Below are 18,258 nucleotides of genomic sequence, written 5' to 3'. Positions count from 1 at the left end.
TGATAATTTCACTGTTTGATACATTGTGCCAATTATTGACGAGCTCTTTTTTGACTTGCCGAAGAATATATTAGGGGAGAGGAATTAAGAGGCATGTCAACAGCACTCACCGTGATCAAGTTTTCAATCAAGTTTCCACGATAAGAGAGATACGGGTCAAGAGGATGAAATAACGGCGAAGTATCGATGATGTAATCAACTAAATCAGCACCCTTAAGGAAATTTTGAATTTTCTTGGCGCCCAAACTAGTGGTAATGAATCTTAATATAAAAAAAATGAAAACAACACCTCATATTCATTTTTCCTTTATCCTGGCATAAGCAGAGAAAACAGAACAACCAAAAAACGGAGTCATTTTTCACTTTAACAACAAACAGAGAAAACAGAGTGGTTTTTTAAAATGTATTTAATTTGTTGAGGAAATATATGATGTTTAGTTGAAGGAGTTCTCTTTTTTTTTTTTCTTTTTCTATTGATCAAGCTTGCTTCCAACATCCAGGACGAACCTGTATCGAACATCATTCTTCTTGGGCCTCTGCATGGCTGTGTTGACGTAATCCATCTTCACCACTTCAATCATTGAGGTTAAATCTTTCTCTTTACAGAATTGAAGCAACTTCTCTGTTTCCTTCATGTTCCCAATGAAGGTACCTGTAATCGATTCCCTCCCTATACAATATTGGACAGAGAAAACAGAAAAGCTATAGCTAGAGCAAAAAACAGAGCAGCCAACATGAGAAGCATTAGTTATTGGCCTCAAAAAAACAAAAAATATGGATACAAAATTTGCTCAAAGAATTTGACTCACCAAGCATGATCATAGGGGCAACAAACTGAAGAGGGTGTTAATAACACCTGTCAAGAAAAAAAAAAGGCACAGGTTTACCAAGAAAAAATAAGTTCCATATGCCAAGATCCATTTTGGTTTGATGAAGATCAGTGTGGCAGATTCCACAGCACATAACCTTGATAAGAACACCATCTGGACCTGTCTTCCTGAGAAAATTATTATTATCAGATAAAAATAATGATGTTTCATCAATCATCATGTAAAAGTACCAGAAATGAGAGTTAAAAAAAAAAAAAAAAAAGAACAGCAAAAGTAACAAGAGAAAACCTAAGAGTCTAAGTGCAAGGAGACAAGATCCCTGAAGGTTCTCTGGCTGCCCATCCTGTAGTTGTTCTCAGTTTTAAGGCTACCCATTTTCACTTTGGTCAAATTTTCATTTTTTGTGTGTGTTTACAGAGGAAAGTTGGGATAACGGGGAACCCAACTATCCAACTCCAGCTATATATAAACAGGAAAGAAGTTGAAATTTTGGCCGGCGTCATGCAAATATGGAATTCTTTTGACTTAACAACTAGGGAGCGGGTTGCGCACTTGCCTTAATTTTTTTTTTTTTTTTCATAGGACCACAGTGCAAAGGGGTTGGTGGCCACGTACTTACCTCTTTAGAAATATGACTAACCTTTAACCAAGGTATTGTAAATTGCAATACCAAAGTTACTATTAAAAATACATTAATACATGATTTATCCCCACCTTGATTTCTTTATTTCCATTTAAGCAAATTTTATTTGGTGCTAATTTATGTTAATTATCAAATGTTTTTTACCATTTTTTATTTTAATTTCTGGAAACATGATCAGCAATGATTGGAAGAGAAGCTTTTCCTTGTGGGTCATTTCCTAATGTATAGCCACATCTTTGCACCAAATATGGAATACTCGTTAGCTTCGACAACCCCCGGACTAGTCCAGCTGTTATTTCGAGGAAAATTTTCAAGAGTTTATGTCTTTTACGTACAAATTATACATTAATATTCGTAAATTAATATTTATAAATTATAAAAATTTTATTAGAATAAAATTAGAATTTTATTAGAATAAAAATTATTTTTATTGAATTAAATTCAAGTATAAATAATTTGATTTATTCATCAATCGAATTTAAATATTATTATATTCGATTCAAGTAATTCACGAATCTAATCAAATTTTTATATTTTAATATATTTTAATTAATAAAATATTTTAAACTTAAATTTGAATATAAATAATAAAATTTTTATCGAATATAAAATTTAAATTTATTTTTATATATTAATAAAATTTAATCTAATAAACTTAAAATAATTTAATTTTTATTTCGAATCGAGTTCGAACTTAAAAAATAAATTTTGATTAAATTCAAATTAAATTTTAAATTTTAAATTTAAAATCAAATTCAAATTTAATATTATATCAATTCAAATTATATAATCTTAACTATCTTTATTTTGCTTCTAATCTTTCTGATCAGGTCACCCACCGCTATTTGACAATTCTGTTAAGAAAACTTCATCATCATTGATTTCTGTCCCATCATCATATTTCTGTTCCACGTTCCCTGGACTGAGATAAATCCCTTAATCCTCATTAATTACAGTTGAATTCATCTTTATGAAAGAAAGAAGAAGCAAATAACAACTGCTCCATTAGTTCATTTAAAGAGAAAGGAGACAAATCATAACGACTATAATATAGAAAATGGCCCCTAGTATCGATGTCTACAAGCACCTTAATTCTTAAATGATTGAAAAAAATTGTCCCGACTCATCAGGGTCAGGCTTTAGTCTCTTCTTTGAAGATGCATAAAAATTTGCATTTAAAAGAAAAAAGACAATTTAAAAATAAAAAAATTTACAAATGCTGAAATTTGTTATAAGTAAATATATATATATATATATATTTTATGCATATACTCTAAGAATTAGATTTGAAAAATTATTAGTATTTATATATGCATGCCACATTTGATGACATTAATAAATTCTTTTATATTTTACTTGCATCAATAATTCAAATTGACATGTATTTTAAAATACAAAAAAAGATGTAAATATATATTTAAAAAAAAAAAAATCTTCCGCAGCATCGCGTAGAAAATTTTCTAGTAACTAATAATTGATAGCAAACTTGGAAGCCTGCAAGATCCCAGTTATAGCTCAAGAATTCAAGATATCCCAACTTTTTTGCATGTATGAAGGCAATGGAGCAACTATTTCCAGGCTTTTGAGCTTTGAAAGATCATGATCTGCAGACGATTGCAGATATTGCAATGCCTGAGAGACATTTGGCAAGATCATTTCCCTACAGTGAAGGTGCAGGCGTAGGCGCTTTTCCAAAATGCTTCCACTGTTCATGTTGAGGCCAAAAGGGAGACTGTTTTCCTTTGAAAACTTCTCATTTGAGTTCTTTCCAAGATCAGACTCGGGCAAATTTTGCCACCTTCTATGAGCTTGCCACCCATATTTGTAGTCTCCAACAATTGGTGTTCCCAATATCTCAGCACAATGTACCCGAAGCTGTGGTAAGGCATATATGGTAGAAAAAGGATTTACAAAATTGACAGTGATTTAGGAAAAAGAAAAAAGCAGCAAAAATAATGGCAGATTTTGGCTCTGATACAAACTTGGTGTTTTCTTCCAGTGAGAGGAGACAGCTCTAACCATGTGTAGCCTGCATTAAGATCACTAGCATAAGAAGGGTATGCAAAGCCAGAGTTGCATTTGAAAAAGGAAAAAAGAAAAATAACAGTAAAACTAGGAGTTTGGGACAGAACTGAAACATAGTCAAGAAGTTGTTGAATACTCCAATGCACAAAGATAAACCTAATGGAAATTTAAACAGATGAAATCAATGGGGACAAGTCCTCCAAGTAATTCTTTAGATGCATTTCTCATAACTAAAAATCAAAAACCTTTCTTTCAGTACCAGATGAGCTTGTTTTGCAGTTTGCCTGTTTTTGACATGAGACAAGACAGCATGAAGCTAAATGACTCTAAATGAGTTTCTCTCATAGAAGAATAGAGTAGAGACAAAAGCAGGTAAAAGAATGTGTCCCCAAATTTCCAATTTACATTTTATACACCAAAACTTTTTTAAAAAAGTAGCACTTCCGAACAAATTTTCCATTGATTTCAATGGGCGACAGAGATGAACAGTGGCAAATTGCTACTGCAATATTATTAATTTGCACCAGTGGAATTTATTGGGAATAACACTGCATGATTGTGTACACAGTATGAAGGCATGTCCATTTTGACATGGACAGACAATATCTGTCAACCCAAAAGGTAAAAGATTAACATGTTTTAAGATATAGTAACAGTAAAACTAAAGTAAAACTCATCATTAAAAATGATTCTTATAGTGGCATAACGTGCATGTCAAAATATGTAGGTTTGTATCTGTGTGTGTGCATAAACATGTGTTGCAACACTTGATTTCCATGGATGAGGTCATAAAAGGTTTACACATGATAAGTGGTATAACCAGGACAACTCTTCATTCCTATTTCATATATAAAATTCTATATAATTACATGAAATAATGCTACTAGGATGTTACCATGAGATGATGTTTTTATGACACTATACTCTGTTATTGCATGTTGAGATGACATAATCTTGGTATTGTCAAAGACGGTGATTCGATCAGATTTCCCATCATCCACCACCACCTAGATCAGCAGAAACCAAGAATTGTTCAGCAAATATAATACATGTTAACTACAACTAAGGCATTGTCTACTAGCACATGCATATGGTTTAAGTGTCAAAGCATCTATAATAAGAATGGTTTTAATATTTGGAAAAAGAGGACAACCTAGAATCTCTTGGCCAAGGAAAAAAAAAAACAGTAACTAGAATCAAGAATATTCTAACCTTTCGAAGTGGAGCAGAAATTGTTCCCTTGGGGCGCCTTGGAGACCCAATGACAAGTGCCCAATACTTCTTTTGCAAGATTCTTTTCTCATTGTCAAAATCCTTAAAACATGACAGACTAAAGTTAAGCATAACTGAACCAATAACATTGCGGTTCTACTGATTATGTAAGACTTCCAACAGAGAGCAAGTACAGACAAAAGAATGTTACATGTTCTGATACACCAATTGTTTCCTCGCGGAATACAGAATGAAGAATTCTGGCACTTGTTTGCGTTCTCCCCATCACCAATATGCCACTGCAATCTCTGTCAAGTCTGTGCACCTAATTAATGCAAAAATGTTCATGCAAAGAAAAAAAGGTTTCTAAAATTAACCCAAATATATATATATATATATATGTGTATATATATATACCCTTATAACATACCAAGTATAATGGAAAAAGGCTCTTTACCATCCAACTATTTCCTAACAGAATGGAATATGATGAACTGGTGAATTTGAGGTCACAGTGCATCTACAATGCAACTTGACTTTGACCAACAAATAAACAAATTGTATTTTAGAAATTTGCAGGTAACAAAGTTCACTTATATTCACTCACCAGGCGAGGTGGTTCTGAGTAATCATAACATAACCAGGTTGCTGCTAATTCATCTAAACTCCATTTGATGCCAATACCACCCTGTTTTAAAATTCAAGTATAGAAAGAAATCAACAATAAGAAATACAAAGAGGAAAAACAAATTAAAATCTGATGGCTTACTTGAACTGGCATCCCCGGAGGCTTATTGAGAACAATAATGGCTGGATCCTAACATCAAATAGGATGCTGGATGATAAGTTAGAAATGAGAATAGGAGATAACTTAATATTTACTACACCAACTTAGGCAGTCTAAGTTAAGACCTTATAAAGCTCCAGGTTTCGGATAAAGTTCAATTCTTCATCGGTGCAGCCATGTTCTTGTTTCTCCTCTGGAAACTCTCGGACAGTAATGGGAAGAAAGATTCTATCTCCAATGTTCAATGAATCCTTCGCTCCAACCTTTCCAGTAATTTCAAACATCATAAAGAAAAAATTTCTCAATACATGAAAATAAAGCAACTACAAATAAAATTACCCTTTTAAGTTGAATCCTTTGTACTTGAGAATCATCATGAGAAACCTCCACGATTTTGGATTCTCGTCGAACCTGTGTAAATGAATTGAAAAGTTATCTAATTTAACGCTTAAAACCAATTTTTTATGGGATTTAAAGAAAAATATTTACAAATGGACATAAACCTGTCTTAAACGAAATAGCTTTTGTACTAGACTTCTGGGCAGCTCCGGGCAGCATTTCAGAACCCACTTGATCGCCGTCGATTCATCAGCCTCTTTCAAATGAGATTTTCCGGCTAGTTTGGCTCGCAATACCGAAGCATTGACGGTTTTAGCAAATGGGGGTAGCGTGAACCATTTGCTATCTTTCTTCTCACTATTTCCCTCATCGTTTGGGTGATCGGCTGACAACTCGGCGGTTGTACTGTAGTGTGATCGGAACTGGTGGATGACCGATATGATAAGTCCACTTCCGCCGTCTATGGCGGAAGGTTGTAAACGTAAAAGGCGGCGGAGCAGATTGGGGCCGACCAACATGGCCACGACTTTCGGGTTGAGAGGAGTGGGGTTTTGGGTTTATGGGAAGGACTAATGGGGGTTTTAAGTTTAACTCAATGGTAAAAAACCTCTGGGCTTGGGCCCAATTGTGAAAAGGAAAACTGAACTGGGCTTCAGCCCAATTGATCCCAACCGTTCAATAAGGTGGGCCAGTTTAGAGGAACCCAAAGAGAGGAAGTAATGCATTGAAAAGAGAAAAATTAGAAATCAAATTAAGTTACGATTAACTATAAAAAAAAAAATTCATATAAACCGATGATAATAAATCAAAATTATTTATCACCAATCATTAAGAAAAATAATCATTCGTTAGAATTTATATGGATTATTTTTTGAAAGCAGTATTGATATTATTTAATACCAAGGTTAGTCCGAAAATTTTTTCAATGGAATCATAGTTCAACTTTCATTATATAAATACAATATTATATATATATATATATATAAAATAATTTTATCTTAAATTCGCAAGTTTTATGTTTATAAAATTATAGAATATATTATATCGTTATTTTATCAATAAGTTAATATAATGTCAGTAAGATATTATTTCAAGTCTATGATTTTATAATTGTTGAATTTTATGAGTTGGGTTTCATTCTTACTTTGTTATTATTTATATTTAATAAAAAAGATAAATGATGTAGTTAGATGCAAAAGTAAATAATATTTTTTTATGAAATTATATGAATTTAAAGAAATTACAATTATAATTAAATAATTTTTAATATAACCTATAAGCAAATTAAATTAACAACCAACCAATAGATATGTAATTTTGGACAAAAATCTGCACTTGATGAAACTTAAATCTAGAGACTTGGAAGTTTTGAAGACTTCATTTAAGATTTTATTAATGAGTAAATAATATTTTTAAATAAATAAAATTTAAAGATTAATCAAATATTCTTATTAATAGTCAAATTGTATCAAATAAAAATTTATAATCATATATAAAATATAATATAAATATAAATATAAGATTTTTTTTAAATTATATTTTTTAAAATTTTTATTAATTTTAATGAGATCAATATAAATAAATTACACAAAAATTTATTATAGACTTATGTTAAATTAAAGTTTTAAAAAATCGAGTGGAATCAATTGACTCCACTGCGGTATATGTGGCTACGCCACTGTTTGATCCATCAAAAATAAACATAAACACCAGTACTAAAGTGAATTTTTAATATTTTTATTTGGATAGCTAAAGTGAATTTATATTAGACATTATTATAATTAGATAAGAGTATAAATAAATAAATTTAAGATTTAATTCATGATTCATTTAAAAAAAAAAAAAGTGAATTCCAACCAAATTGAGATTGGATTTCAAACTCTTGGAATTCTTCTTCATCCCCATCCATTGAATCGACCTCCCTTAGGTTTCATATAAAATTTAGGATAAAATACCTTAATAGTCATTAAACTATTGAGGTCTATTTAAAATTATCACTAAACTATTTTTTTTTGTTTTAATCACTACTATTTGAATTAATGTTTTTTATAATCACTGAGACATTAAACAGTAACAATAATTTGATTCGACATTTTAAAAATTTAAAGTTTGATAATATGACAAATAAAATAACTCAGATAGCATTCACGTAAGTTAAAATAACCTATATGGCATTGCTAAAATTTCACATAAGATAAATTTCTTGGGTTATAAAGTCATATTAGTCCATAACGAATTTAAGGGTTTTGGGTTTATGTGATTTGGGGTTTAAGGTTACATTAAGAAATCACTATGATTTGGGTTTAAGGTTGCGAAAGCTGTGATTTGAGGAAAATCAAGAGTTAGATATTACGATTTTGTGTTTTTTTAAATTGCGTAAGATCATATTAGATTCTGTTGTTGGTGTTTGTTTAGGGTTTGGCAAGTAATGGACAAAAAAAAGCTTTGATTGAAAGGGGATGTTATGCTTATGGATGGTAAGTGTTCAACATATTTTTGTTGTTTTTTTCATTTCTGTCTACTACTAAATAAGGCAGTTTAAATGGATTAATTTAGTTTAAAGTATTTAATATAGTTGTTTCAAATACGTTTTTATTATGCTTTGTGTAGTATTGAATGTGATGAGTCATTTTTCAATGCTTATATTCTGCTTAGTGTGCTAAGTCAATTTTGTTTGCTTGTCCTGTATTGTGGAGGCATTATTGAGGCACATGGAGCTATGTTTGGTTTTGAATGTTTTTTAAGGCATGTGAAGCCATGTTTGGGTTTGATTGCATTTTGAGGCATGTGTACTTAATTGTCATCTAGTGAAAATTATTTAATTGAGTCAACACTTGTGATGATATTCTTGACTTAATTTGGGCTCATATAAATTGAGTTCAAATAGTTTTTTTTTTTTTTTTTGATAAAGTGTTATCTACATTTTCTGCATATGTTGTAATCTTTTATATATTAATATCATAATTTAGATGTAAAAAATAATCAATTCTAGAGAATCAAATAAGGGAATACATTGATATTGATAACCAAGGTACTATGTGACTTTTAGTTAGAACTTGATACATATAAATGACCATATGCCACCATATTTTCAAGTCTTGAAGTTGTCACTAGATTAATGAATATGTTAAAATTTTAATGTTAGAATAAAAAGGGATCAGGCTAATGTCTACTCTTTATTTTTAAGTCTCAATTTATTATGATGTTCAAAATTAAACTATATATGTTGACCAAACTAAGGTTATTAATATATTACATATTAGTTTAAAGCTATTAGATATAGATTAATTATGTACTTTATGCCTAAATTAGATTAGTTTTAATTAATGTTTGAAATTTGATAATTCTTTTCAGAGACTAAATCAAACTACTTTTCAATTGTTGTTCATTATGGTGGTAAATTTAAGTATACTCCTATTATAAAGTATATTGGATAGAGGCTTGATTACTTTGATTTATACCATGCAGAAGCTATGCCCATGCCTGAAATAAATGATTTGATTGAAGAGTTAGGTTATGTAGGCTTAACAATATATTATTGAAAAATACTTGAAGGGGCATTTAGTAATGATAATGTTATGCCTCTTATAACAGATTTTGATGTAGTGGATATGGTTGCTTGCATGCCTAGAAATAATTACATCCATATTTATTAGAAGATGAGTCACTCATTGATGAATATAATGTAAATGATAGATCTAATGGTAGATTTATTAAGGATGAATCACAAGTGAAAGTTGCTTCAGACGTTGCAAGTGAAAGCGAAGTTGAAATAAAAGCAAGTTGTGAAGATGTTAGTTCTAATTTAGAGAAAGATGAAGTTTTATTCAATGAACATGAAAATGATAGTGATAGTTCTGATTTTGATTTTAATGAGAGTGATTATGATATGGATCATGATGATGATCATATATTTGAGATTAATGTTGATTTAGGAATTGAAATTGATATGGGTCAAGGTGATGAAACTAGTATTGAGGTGGATAATGGGTTAGGTGTTGGAGTAAGAGTAGTAAGTGTTGAAGATAAGGATAGATCTGAATATGAAAAATCAAATTATTTGCACAGTGCGCATGAGTCTGATTCTAAGGGTTGTTGTGATGATTTGCAAAATTTTGACATCCGAAATTTAGGCTTTTGAAAATCATTTTTGCCAAAATAAAATTCTAAATTCTAGTATTACATTTCTACTATAAATTCGTGCTTTCCTTTGTCACTAAAAATTATGAGATGTTAGAGATTTTGTAACTTAAAGTAATCCAAATACTTACAAAATGCAACAATTTCATAATTAAGAAAAAAATTTTAATTATTTTAATTTTTTTTCAGCAAATATTTGATGTGTTTACTTATAAATTATATAAATTTAAGTTATCTTATTTTTAATAAATTTTCACTATATTAATTTCATGTTATTAGTCTTATTAAAATATTATTAAGTTGGATTCAAATTTAATTATTTAAATAAGTTTTTTTTTTTTGTGAAGATCAAACAAATTGAAAGTTCTCATTATGATATATTTATACTAATTAAAATAATATTAATTTTGATATATTAACTTAAATTATTAATATTATAATTTATAAATATAAATGATAATAATATTATTAATATGATATTATTAATTAATAATTAATTATATATAATAAAAACTAATATATTAGAAGAACTAAAATATTTTTAAAGTTTAATATTTTGCAAAAACTAAAAAAAATTAAAATATTTTTTATATTAGAGGGATTAAATTTTAAATGTCATCCGAATACAATGACTAAATTTCAAATTTAATATAAATATAGGGACTATTTACATAATTTAATAATTAATTTTATCAATTTCAATTGTTACGTTAATAAGTCAATGTCATGTTAGCATGATCAATGGCCACGTTAGCGTGGTCAACAATCACATCAATTATTTAATGGAGATAAGGTCTAGATCAATATTATTAATTCGATCAATATTATTAAATTAAACTAGCATTAGATCTAATTTTTGCAAATTATTATATAGAGACGAAAGTTCAAATTTCATATTATTATAAGGATCAATTACATAATTTGACCTAAATATAAGATATTTTAAGAAATTATGTTATCTTTTTTTAATTTCATTAATTTTAGTGGTATCAATATAAGTAAATTACACAAAAATTTATTAAGAGTCTTGTGCTAAATTAAAGTTTTAGAAAATTGAACGGAATCAATTGACTTCACTGCTGTGATGTGGCTACATTGATACATCAAATATAAACAAAAACACTAGTATTAAAGTGAACTTTTAATATTTTATTTAGATAGCTAAAGTGAATTTATATTAATCACTATTGTAATTAGATAAAAGTATAAATAAATAAAAATAAAATTTAATCCAAATAATTCATATAAATTATTTTAAAAGATGAATTCCAAGATCTGATTCCAAACTCGTGGAATTCTTCATTCCCTATCCACCTAATCGACCTCCCATGGGCTTTATATAAAAGCTTATAAATAAACCAATTCCATTTCACTAAAATTAGCATTATAAATAATTAAATATATAATCTTTTAATCATTTTTTTCAAAAATAAAATTGTAATTTCTAAATAATTTTAGAATCCAGTATCAAGTAATGGCATCATGATTAAAGACTCTTACAATAAGAATTTTACTTTAGTGAACTTTTTCTATAAAAAAATTTCTATAAATATAATACTAATATTATAATAACATGCTATCAAAATACTGTTTACCAGTTGCATCCAAACCGAATTAATTTCTCATACTTTCTCTTCTCTTGATACATCCCTCCACCCCAACCCTTTTAATTTTCTTTCTTTTTCCTTCTTGTTTTCCATTGACCTAAATTCCAAGATCTTTTACGCAACATATTCAACTATATTAATATACATTGTTGGGTGAAGTTGATGAAAAGGGGTTTGCTATGATACTACCTGTTAAGAATTTGATCATCAAGCTCTTTGGAAAAGGAAATCCTAAAGTTTTCCCGATCTGACTTTCCCTGGAATCATTGTCATGCAAAATGATGGATTCCAAATTTGTTTGACTTATAGTAATAAACCAAAAATTCGAAGGCGATTTTGTTTCAAGTTTCTCTAATTCTGTCATCTGGATAATGAATCATTCATCGAAAATAACACATAGCAAGAAAAAAAAAATCTTTAACCAATTCAAGAGGGTAGCACAGTGTAAAGTATTCCATCGTGTCACAATTGCGATTAAATTCAATCATAAAATAACATCATAAAGGCAATGACAAAGACTCCCACCATGCACGTTACCAAGGGAAGCCTTGGTGTTCCTGTTAGTCCCGACTGTGACATCTATCGTAGCATAGCCTTCAATCTCACGTTAAAATCACTTTTTTTTTTCAATCTCAACTATGAGCTATGAATTTATCCTGATCATGTGCAACAACAGTAATCATATCTCGGCCTGGATGACATAAGAAAGTCCGCAATTCCTGATAAGTTTAATATGCTACATTGCATTGCAGATGTACCGTCCTTCGGATTTCTGTTGAAAATGATATTATCCTACTTTTGTTTAACTTCCACGTCATTTCATGGCAAAAAAATTTCATTCATTATCTTAACAGTATATATAAAGTTTTTGAGTCGTTTTCAGAAAGTGTTGGCTATAGTTTTAAGTTCTCAAGCCAACAGTGATTTCAATCAATATCATCAACAAGCCCCTGGATTTCGTAATGGCAATGTAAGGTGGTGGATTGAACATTTCATTAGCCGGCGATAGCCCTGCCAGAATTTAAACGTCAACAAGATTCAAGTCAGGTCAAAGCGCACCGTTCCAAATTAGCCTAATAATTGATAAAATTTGTTGATTTATGATGAGAACATATATCTATAACTGAATGATGGGTAATTAACTAATTATTTTTAGTTGAATTGGTTTAATGCTATGTTTGGATAAATATTAATAAAAGAAATGAAAGGAAAGGAAAGAAAAAAAAAGTTTTTAAAAAGAAATGAAAGGATATATGTACCCCTTGTTTGGATAATTAAAATTAATTAAAAAAATGAATTATAACAATCATTATTTAAATAAAGAGTAAAAAAGAAAGGAAATTATTTATTATAATAATTTTTTTTAATTATAACCTTTCATTGCTCGTGATTTTATAATGCATTTCTGGATCAAAATATGTTTGCTATCTTATCTAGCCTTACAATTGTTACTATATTAGTGATTTTTAATCAAGTGAAACAAAATGATGTTTTACAAACATGCATTGATGGATTTATTGACCATTATCAAAATTTCAGCATATTATCACTTTGACATCTCATAAACTTAAAAAACATGTCTATTCATATTTAATCATTCATCAAGATCAAATCACCAAAAATTTATAAAAAAAATTTTATATTGAAAGAAATATGTGAAATTTACTTGAAAAAAGAAATGATTTTGAAAAAATTACAGAAAGATTGTGATGTGGTTATATTTTTTTTTATTAGGCTTTTGATACTAATAAAAAGTTTGATATAATAGTCTTTTTATAAAAATAAAATTTTTTCAGCTTTTCATTCCTCAGCTTTTTCTCTAAATTTGGGTATTAAAAAAATGAAAACTATAGGAAACCAAGAATTATTGAATTTTCACCTCTTTCCTTTCTTTTAAATTAAAAGTAAGAAATATTTTTTTGTTTTCATTACTTTTTTTTATTTTTCTTTCCTTTCCTTCCATTTTCCTCAATCCAAACATACTGTAAATGATTTACATTCATAAAATTGTCCTAGTTCAACTGAATATATTTCTCAAGGTTTATATTTTTATTTAAAGAAGGGGATTCGAACTATCATTTTTAAAGAGAAAATCATGCAGCATTAATCATTGAATTAAATGTTTTGATGATATGTTTTTTAAGAATTTTGTTTGGAAAATGTGTATTTATGTTGGTAACTGGCCTCTTGGCGACTTGGACTAAACATACGTTCTCTGTCTTGCCACCCTGCCGAAACTAGTGTTAGAAATAATAAGCTTGCTATGGCTCTATCTGGAATAATACGAATGTTATTCAAACACAATCTTTGAATAATCAAAAGTTTTACTTCCCCTTATTTTTGATAATTCAAATTCCAGCGCTTGGTTTCACATTAGAAAGAGCTTACTTACATGAAGATAGGATTTTTGCCAGGCTTGGTCGACGGTCAATAGCTTGCCGTACCATCACTCTCAAAACAATGTGAGAATAATGGACACTTTAGCAGTTTGAGTTCACATTTGCACAATTTTGATCACAATATACCGACAGCCATGTTCACGAAGGAGAGATTTGTTGTATATCTGTGGGTCGAAGCACAACCTGTATTCTGATTCAAACTCCGAAAATTGTTTCAATTTCATAGACCAAGTTGTGGTCCCAAATTGGAATATGCATGGAAATTTGAAGCTTCATTAATGTTGTGGCCCAACGACCGAGGAACCTAAGTAAGTTCAATTTTTGTGATCATCTTTTAGTGTTGATGGGTGATCCAGATCCACCCAATGTTACTAGTGTCATAATCTGCATGGCAGTTTCAGGCTGTTAAAAGAAGAATTCGATATTTGACTATTAAAAATCCAAAAGATTCAGGAGGGATGAACGGCCAGAAAAGCAAACATTTTTTGTGGGGCCTTAGCTTTTTCACTAGCGATTAATGGTCCACTGTCAGAACCTGCCTAAAAATTCTATTGGCACAATTGTTTGGGACGTTTCTTTTTCAACTCAGATTGTGGTCTTTAACCAACAGCACATGATTGTGGTTCCTTTTCAAGTATGATGCATTTTCCTTTTGAATCGAGATTAATTAATTTCATTTTTTGAAGGATCTTGGATCTTGATAAACATTCTGAGAATCAAAACAAATCTTCGTAGTATTTTTTTATGGATCTTTCCTTTTCGCCTTCAATTTTCTTCCTTGAAAATTTGTGCTTGTGCACCATTTGTTAGTCTTTGACTATAATCAGTGTCTGCAAAATGAACGCATCAGAAAGTCTAAAGACAGGAGAATTATTAGAAATGTTAGATGTCACTAGTTTAAAACTAATTATATAAATAAATTGAGTTAAATCCGAGAATTTAGAAATTTTACTAGTTCAATGAATCTCACAAAAATATTTAGTAAATATAGTTTCTCCTATGCACAGAGACTTGGTAATTCTTTTCCGTAGAGACTGATAGATGCGACTTGCAAAAGTTGCTACCCGTATATTATGGGAGGCCGGAGCACGCAATTTGTGCGTAAGAATTTGATTTTGAGCCAAACAAAGTCTTCATTTTGACTCTTGTTCATTTATGTCACTGTTTGGTTCACTGGCATTGAACCTAAGGTGGCAGCACCTCAACAAATTCAAATCGACACATGATTTTGAAAAGGGTATTGTTACAGTACTGCACTGCTCTCTTTAGTCGAACAAGCCCACCACCAATAGTAAATGACAACTTCATCTCAAACACTATAAATAGAATCTCATAGTCCTACTCTTTCGTATGCAACCATTCTTACTTGGAACTAAATAAAATACTATTTCAGAGCTTTGTAACTGTGATCAGGTTAAACATGGGCAAAAGATTCTTCATTTTCGTTTTTCTTCTTCTTTCTCTCTTGTTGAGTTCTATGTTATCTGCAACAGAGGCAAGGGCATTGAGGGATTCAAAGTTGCGGTACAGCAATGCTGGTAAAAAGATTCACAAGGCAATGATTAAAGGGTTGGTTCTTCATGCTGTGAAGGTTTCAGGGCCAAGTCCGGGTGATGGACATAGATACAATAATCTTCAAATTACGGAAGATGAGAAATCTGGTCCTAGCCCTGGAGAGGGACATAGGTAAATCAATGGCGCAATAACAAGTGACTTCAACATTGATTCATTTCTTTTCTCATTCTGAACTTCTTAGATTGTTTAGTCATAACTACGTGCAAATATTTGATGAAAGTGTTGGTATTAGACATTTGATGATAGTTATTTTGCATGTTTCTTTGGGCAAATACGAAAGTTGTTGGCACAAACTGGTCTTCAATGGTGATTATTACATGCCCATGTGGCTATGTCTTAATAATATATATAATTGAACAAGTTTACCTTTTGACTCTTTTCCCCATCACCAAATATGCCTCCTGTTTTGCCGTAACTTCCAGCATGCGGTTGAGTAAATCATGGTGCTACAAAATATTTGGTGCCAGCTGCCTAGGTTAACTGCCGAGCTTACAAAATACACATCCTCCTGGGAGGGTCCGAGGGCAAAGACCCAGGAATCCATATCCCAGGTCCCCAGCAGCAGCTACCACAATGGACCCTGGTTATAATTTAAGCCCGTTAAGCTGACTTGGGCCAAGATATCAGTTTGGGGAAACATCGCAAGCCAATGGGTGATTGAAATGGACTTGCTATAGTCTCGTAACTTCAACAGCTTCTTTATCTTGGCTTACCTTTCCCGCCCTAAATCCTAATATCCAATTAAAAGCTTTGGGCTGTAATATTGTCATGCAATTTAATAAAATCTATTGTCGAAATTCTCTTAACCTGGCTGAACAACATGTCAACATCCAAAAATGCTACCTGCATCGCCGCGTGCTTGACTGCTTGTCATTCTTTAAGGTTAGGTTTGGGTTAATCTAATTTTTCCCGTACGATTAAGCTCATCATTCAATATAAATTTTTTTATCATTTTTAAGTATGTTTAGGTGATCAATCTTTGACAATTGAACTAAGAACTCAAATTAGATTCATGTCTATTAATGGATTGAAGCAAATTGGGTTTTGAACACATATTAAGGTCTAGTCTAAAATTATTCTTACAATTTAGAAAAATTAGATTTGAAAAAAAAGCAATTGAAAAATGTTGTTAAAAATGGTTGAAAAAAATTATGGATTAAGAATTTTGAATGCTTAGTATTACCGTAAAAAATTAAAATATCTAAAAAGAACGTAAGGTTGAAAAAAACAAATAATTTATTTTTTATAAAAAATAAATAATTGAATGAATATTTAATAATTTTATTTTCAAACCATAAATTTTAAACCATAATTGCATTCTTCAATTAAGTTTTGCGATTAGCTCAATTTTAATAATCCAAAAATACTTTTAACACAAATAATAACATATTTAACATTATTTTCACGTTTAAAAGTTGCATTTAAAAACCCAAAACATAATTTTAGACGAGGCCTAAAGATAAACAAAACTGGTAAGAATAACTATGATTAGCCTTGTTCTTCTCTGTTACTTGACTTGTCAGTTAACCTAAATAGCAAGCAGTGTGTGGTGCAAAAAAAAAACGTATAAGAAAGCATCTCTCATTGGTAGCAAAGTCCAGTTTACAAATGAGGACGGAAAGAGAATACACCAAATCAAGATAAGCAAGCAAACGCCAGAAGGCCACTATAAACGCAGATAGGAACAAATACCCAAAATCACGACTATCACACAAAAAATCGTTTGATTAGCAAAGGAGTCAGGACTGTTCTATTTTGATTTCCCTTTCGATTCTCAGAAAAATTCAAATAAAACAAAAAAGACAAACGAAATTGATGGCTTAATAACCTCATTTGCAATTAATGGGTCCTAAAAGTTTTAACTGTTTGCGCATTATTTGCCTTGGCATGACTTCGAGCAAAATCTAGTGTCAGCATCTTGAATCTTTCTTTAATTTTCAGCCACATCGCCGTAGCCATAGAAAAAAAAAAAAAAATCTAAGTTTAAGCATTCTCCAGAGGGTTTTGTTTTATGTATTTTTTTGACAACATTAATATTGTTGCATTTGGTGAGATCATTATTTTTCAGCTCCTGAACTCCTGGTTAGGAATGAGTCCTGTAATCTGCAGCCATGCTCATGCTTTCCTCATAATGACACATGTTGGTGCTGGTTCCGAAGCGAAAGTCAAAAAAAAAAAAATATTAAGGTTAAAGATAAAAAGTATTTTTTATATTTATATTCTTCCGTTCAAATCAAAAGTCGAGATTAAAGAAATCGAAAAAAAAATAAAAATTAAATGAAATTGAATGATAATATCTGAATTGATTTATTTATAAAAGGCGAGTGAAAATTTTATGAGTAAAATAATGATATAATTGAAATATCTAAGAAGAACGTAAGGTTGAAAACCGTAGTTTTCGTGACGAATTTCTGCAACAGGGCCCAACCACATTGATCAGACGGTGGGAGTGACAGTTGAATTTGGTGTCTTTAAATTCATTGGTTGAAAAGACAAAGACTGAAAAGACAAGAGATACTGTTTGTTAATAAATCATAAATGAAGTTGGAAATTTCAATTTCATTTTTTGGTTGTCACAGGCCTGAAGCATGTGCTCGTTTACTACGAATCAAGAAATGTTGGTGTCGTATTATCTATCTTGTCGTACGAACGAATGGTTGTATTTTAAGATTTTTAATAAATTTTCAGATTTTTAAAAAAA

General features: G+C 30.3%; 2 protein-coding genes across 3 annotated transcripts; both read right to left on the bottom strand.

The window, feature by feature from the left end:
• Positions 1-266: 266 nt before the first annotated feature.
• LOC149514444 (putative cinnamyl alcohol dehydrogenase 1) lies at positions 267-846 on the bottom strand (the record flags this gene model as incomplete). Its single annotated transcript, XM_089744976.1, has 2 exons — positions 267-670; positions 810-846. Coding segments are annotated over 2 exons (237 nt in total), but the record flags the coding sequence as incomplete, so codon positions are not given.
• Positions 847-2,753: 1,907 nt separating this feature from the next.
• On the bottom strand, positions 2,754-6,385 carry LOC111298695 (RNA pseudouridine synthase 4, mitochondrial). 2 transcript variants are annotated; one of them, XM_022893422.2, is made up of 10 exons: positions 6,001-6,385; positions 5,837-5,908; positions 5,623-5,760; positions 5,480-5,527; positions 5,318-5,398; positions 4,922-5,035; positions 4,711-4,812; positions 4,394-4,505; positions 3,456-3,502; positions 2,754-3,348 (listed from the first exon to the last, which is right to left on the bottom strand). In XM_022893422.2, exons 1-10 carry the CDS (start codon positions 6,352-6,354, stop codon positions 2,989-2,991), a joined length of 1,428 nt encoding a protein of 475 aa, XP_022749157.2. In that variant the 5' UTR covers positions 6,355-6,385; the 3' UTR covers positions 2,754-2,988. The 2 variants fall into 2 exon arrangements, with proteins under 2 accessions (XP_022749157.2, XP_022749158.2); XM_022893423.2 differs by having other exon boundaries at positions 5,623-5,748.
• Positions 6,386-18,258: the final 11,873 nt, after the last annotated feature.

Source organism: Durio zibethinus, chromosome 16 (genome assembly GCF_047325235.1).
Source record: "Durio zibethinus cultivar Kanyao isolate XHJ-2024 chromosome 16, ASM4732523v1, whole genome shotgun sequence".
NCBI classification, from domain to species: domain Eukaryota; kingdom Viridiplantae; phylum Streptophyta; class Magnoliopsida; order Malvales; family Malvaceae; genus Durio; species Durio zibethinus.
This window is presented reverse-complemented; position numbering and strand designations above follow the sequence as displayed.